Here is a 4,818-nt window from a genome sequence, read left to right on the forward strand (position 1 = left end):
TAACAATACTTAACCATTAAGTATCAATATATATATAAATTCATTGTCATTATCGACTTTTATAACTATATTGCCAAACAAGCAAAAGTGTTATTAATATTAAAATCATGGCCTTTCAATGACATAATTGCGTGCCCCTTAACACTCATCGGCAGTGACCCGTGGGTGATGTCTGCTGGCCTATGTATGTGAGAAAGAAGGTTAACCACGTAGAATACTACAAATTGCATAATCTAATTTATAAACATTCAAGTCAAGTCTTTTTCGTCAAACCACCATTCCTGCTAAAATATCTCTAATTACTCCCATGAGTTATCAAATATCTAATTCTTGTAAAATATCTTATTAATTCATTATGGGACCATGCATCTATACTGTTATTTTAGCTAGCTTTTGTGGCCTCGTGGATCAATGCCTCCTTTCTTGGTGGGCTCTATTTAAAGTTGGAGAATAATTGAAGCTTTTGCTAATACTCCAATCCTTTCTTTGTGTGTTCTTACGATGAAGAAAACAATAATGGAAGATATGACTACGCTCATGGTAATTCATTTGTTTCATTTCTCGCTTATTTGTCTTTTTTGTATATTCAATTTGTCAGGTTTATAGATACATTCGAGTGCATAATAGTCATATTCAACTAACATGACCATCCATATTTTGATTTAATTGTACAGGCAGATGTATTGGCAAACTTTTTGAATGGTTTGAAAGTGTTTGAAATGGAGGTAATAGACCTTTTTACCTAATATATATGTATATATCATATCCCATATTGTATTTTTGTGTGTAGAAGAAAAATGAATCAGTCACAGTTTTTGGTTTGACATTATTATGTTTTTGCACCATATTTAACTTGGAATGTTTGTTGTGGTCAGATGGGAATTCTTAAGGAACGTCTTGAGAAAAGCTTTAGTGAAACTTTAGAGGAAGACAACAACGTTAGTTACATAGTTGAAATATTACAAAGGACAACAATGGGTGAGACCATACCCAGAGAATTAGTTGATATTTTACATGTGAAAGGTTCATGTCCCATATGTCTACAGGTAATTTTTTTTCCACCCTTTGAGAATATACTTGCGACATTGATTGCCTCGTTTAATTCGCAACATTTTCTATTTTCTATTGTTCACTTTGAATACTTTAATTTGCAACATTTTCTACATATTTAACGTGACATCAACTTCATATTTATTTTTCCCACTAACCTCACTTGCACTTTATTATTTCATTAATTTCTCCCATAAGCCATCAAAAAGTACCTTTTATTTTTTTCGTGCAATTTTCACTTGATATATATTGTTGCATGTATATATATTAGCAACAACATTACACACTTTTTCTAAACACTTATTGGTTGAGCAGGACTTGGAAGCTGGAAAGAAAGTGCGATGCATGATGCAATGTAATCACCAGTTTCATAAACATTGCATAGATAAATGGCTTGTCTTGAACAAATCTTGCCCCATCTGCAGAAGGAGTATCAATATGTACACCCTCTTCATTTGACAACAAAGAAATTGAAGCAAAGCTTGTAAATTATTTATACGACAAATGATAAATACAATAAGCAACATCTACACCCGAGTGTATATAAGAATTTGTAATGTAAAGGCGACTGAGGTGTACGTTGTACACTTTGAATAACTGACTATATAGTTGCATTCTTGTACCATACATGACATCTATTGCGTTTGGAGTTTAGAGAGCTCGGATAAGATAATGTAACTAGTTCTTTTTTTCTTGCTATTTTAGTTCTTTACATTACAATGAATTTATGTATGTTGAGATCTAATCCCAAGAGCTTGTATAGTTAAATTTACTTGTAATTAAATTGTACGCGTAACAAACTAGGTACAAAAAAAAAAGTATCATAGTCTTTATGTACAAGCTTGTCAATATGTCATAAGAAAAATCAGTGCATTCATCACAACTAAGGCCTCATTATTTCATGCAACTTATTTTTACTTTTTCAAATAAACACTACCTCCGTTTTTATTAGTTGACACGTTTTGACTTTAGCACTATTCACACATCTCTCTTTGACCTTGTTTTGTGATTTACCTATGAAGAAAAATATAGTCAAGTGGGTCTTGTTAGATTCGTCACAAGTTATATTTTCAAAATATCAACATAATATAATTTTTGCTAATCGGTAATTAAAGATATTAATGATTGAATTTGTGCATTGGCAAACGTGACTAAAGAAACGGAGGAAATAGTTTTTTTTTTTTTTTTTTTTTAAAAAAAAAAAAAAGTAAGTTCATATATGTTCATAATATAAATTTAGACGGATTAAGCTATGTTAGAAGGAATAAAGGTCAAAAACTCACTTAAAATTAAAATAAATTTTTGCACCAAAAAAATTGAGTGAAGCACAAATTTAGGTACTCAATTCTACTTTTTTTACCGTTTAGGTACTAAAATTTTTTTGCTTTGCTTTTGGGTACTGAGTTAAGAATTCCGGCAAAAACAAATAATTCAGCCTAAGAATTCAGTACCTTGGTTAAATGAAAGTGGGCCCCACCCGATTAAAAAATGCGCGGGTCAACCCTTTTCTTTTTCCCCTTTCTTATTCTTTATTCCCCCTTTTTGCCCCTTAATTTTTTCCATTTCTGGAAATATTCGCTGCGCATAAGTCGAAGAACACGAGCAACTACATTCGAATATGGGGAAAACGACAGCGAAAGCCGCCATTTTTTTGAGGTATGCTTACTTACTCATGGTTTTTGTTGTTAATTTGATATAAATTTTGAATTTTTTGCCCAATTGATGATGGTAATTGCGACTTAGGGTTTTGCGTTTTTTGGGTTTTTTTTAATCGAAATCAAAATGTCGATTTCTTGTGTTTTTTGTGTTAATTTTGTTGATGTGTTGTTTGTTGTTGTATTAAGCTTGTGTTGTTGATGGGTATTGATTGCATGTTGATTATTTATGCTCTAAGGTTTGATTTGTTGATCTGTTTTGCGCACTAAAACAGGGGTGGTTTTGGTGAAATTGTGTGTGTGTGATTGATGATGTTGTGTGTGTTTTTCTTGTGCAGCAGCAGCAGGGGAAGAACCTAGCAGCAACTACTGTTTTGATTTTTTTTTTTTTTTTTAAATCTGGGAAAAACTTGTTGAAGAATTTGTGCCTAAATAGACATGGTGAATGAACCTGTTTTGATGATATTTGTTGCTGGTATACTGCTACAACTTCTGTGTTGCTGATTTTGTTTTTTTTTTTTTTTAATTGAAGTTGAATCAGGGAAAATCGTTTTGGATGAATTTTGGTTAAGAAAACATGGTGAATCTGCCCTACAGTGATGCTAGTGTTTTGCAGGTGTTTTCATGGAATTTTTTGCCCAAGTTCATGCCCCTTTAAATATAGTAATAACGGCTAGTTTCTGAGTCAAAGTTATGAATTTTTTATTTTTATATTTAAAATATTAATTTTTTAATTAGGTATGGTTAGTGATGAGTTAGTGGTGAGTTAGTTCGCCTGAAAATCACTTTGAGTACCCAAAAGCAAAGCAAAAAAAATTGAGTACCTAAAAGGTGAAAATTAGAAGAATTGAGTACCTAATTGTACTCTTAACTCAAAAAAATTAAAATAAATTTCGTTGTAGTAACATTTTAATTTTATTTGTAAAAATAAGTCTGCATGTATTCAAATATTAAAATCTAGAAAATTTTAGGCACAATAAGTTGAATAGAATAATATTTAATATTCTACAATTCATAAAAGGTGCATTCTTAAGTGACAATAAAAAATAAGAGGTAATTTTTTATTTTGTTTAGTACAACATTTTTCATCATGGGACCTGGGGTATGTGTTTCATTGTAAAACTTTGACTAGCAAAGTAACAATAGCTTCAATTATATCATTATATAAAATATTATAATAAAATTGAATATTAATAAATTATTCATTTAGACAATTTCAACAATTACCTACAAAATCATATTTTTCTTCTCATATATATATATATATATATATATATATATATATATATATATATATATATATATATATATATATATATATATATATATATATAGTTGGTCACATGGTGTGAACTGTGGAGGTTAGCAATCAGCAATCATGGCCTGGTGTCACTTCAATTCGTCAGTGTTATAGGGGTTATTCGATTAGTATTACAGGAGTTACTTCGTTAGTGTTATCATCCCCACAAACAAAATTTTCTCTCTCTATTATAAACTCACAAACAAATTTTGCCTAAACATTCGTGTGCCCTCCAAAGTTACAAATGATATAAAACGGAGTAATACATGAAATTTATCTATTCACTCTTATCATAGTCCCCTTTAATCACCATTATAAAAAATTTGTCTTATTTTAACTTACCAATTTTCACCCTTTAATAAAAAAAAAATTAAAAAAAAATAAAAATAATAATAATAATAATAATAATAATAATAATAATAATAATAATAATAATAATAATAATAATAATAATAATAATAATAATAATAATAATAATAATAATAATAATAATAATAATAATAATAATAATAATAAAAGAGTTGATTCTATAGGTGGGAGTCCTAGTCAAACCACCCCACCCCTCGCAATTTGAACTATAAATTTGGATGGAATTTGTGGTAGGGTTTTGTTGATACCAAACCAATACCTGATTTTAATAAATGTTGAATTAAACATATTAACTCAAATGGAAAATTATGATTGCATTATACGATTGTCTATACGTGTGATGTCTTCCTATATTATTTAAGGTCTATATGGTTGTTGCCCTTTATTATTATAACTCGCCGTACACTTGATGTCACCTTTACCTAATAAAATAATAAAAGCCTA

The 4,818-nt window shown here is 29.6% G+C and overlaps 1 protein-coding gene across 1 annotated transcript; it reads left to right on the top strand.

The window, feature by feature from the left end:
- The first annotated feature begins 508 nt into the window (after nucleotides 1-508).
- Nucleotides 509-1,796, top strand: LOC145640829 (putative RING-H2 finger protein ATL69). Its single transcript, XM_081692068.1, has 4 exons — nucleotides 509-540; nucleotides 675-725; nucleotides 876-1,046; nucleotides 1,366-1,796. The coding sequence occupies exons 1-4, from the start codon at nucleotides 517-519 to the stop codon at nucleotides 1,507-1,509; spliced, it is 390 nt and encodes a 129-aa protein (XP_081548194.1). The 5' UTR covers nucleotides 509-516; the 3' UTR covers nucleotides 1,510-1,796.
- The last annotated feature ends 3,022 nt before the right edge of the window (nucleotides 1,797-4,818 follow it).

The sequence above is a fragment of the Chenopodium album genome, chromosome 7 (genome assembly GCF_948465745.1).
Source record: "Chenopodium album chromosome 7, dcCheAlbu1.1, whole genome shotgun sequence".
Classification (NCBI taxonomy): Eukaryota; Viridiplantae; Streptophyta; class Magnoliopsida; order Caryophyllales; family Amaranthaceae; genus Chenopodium; species Chenopodium album.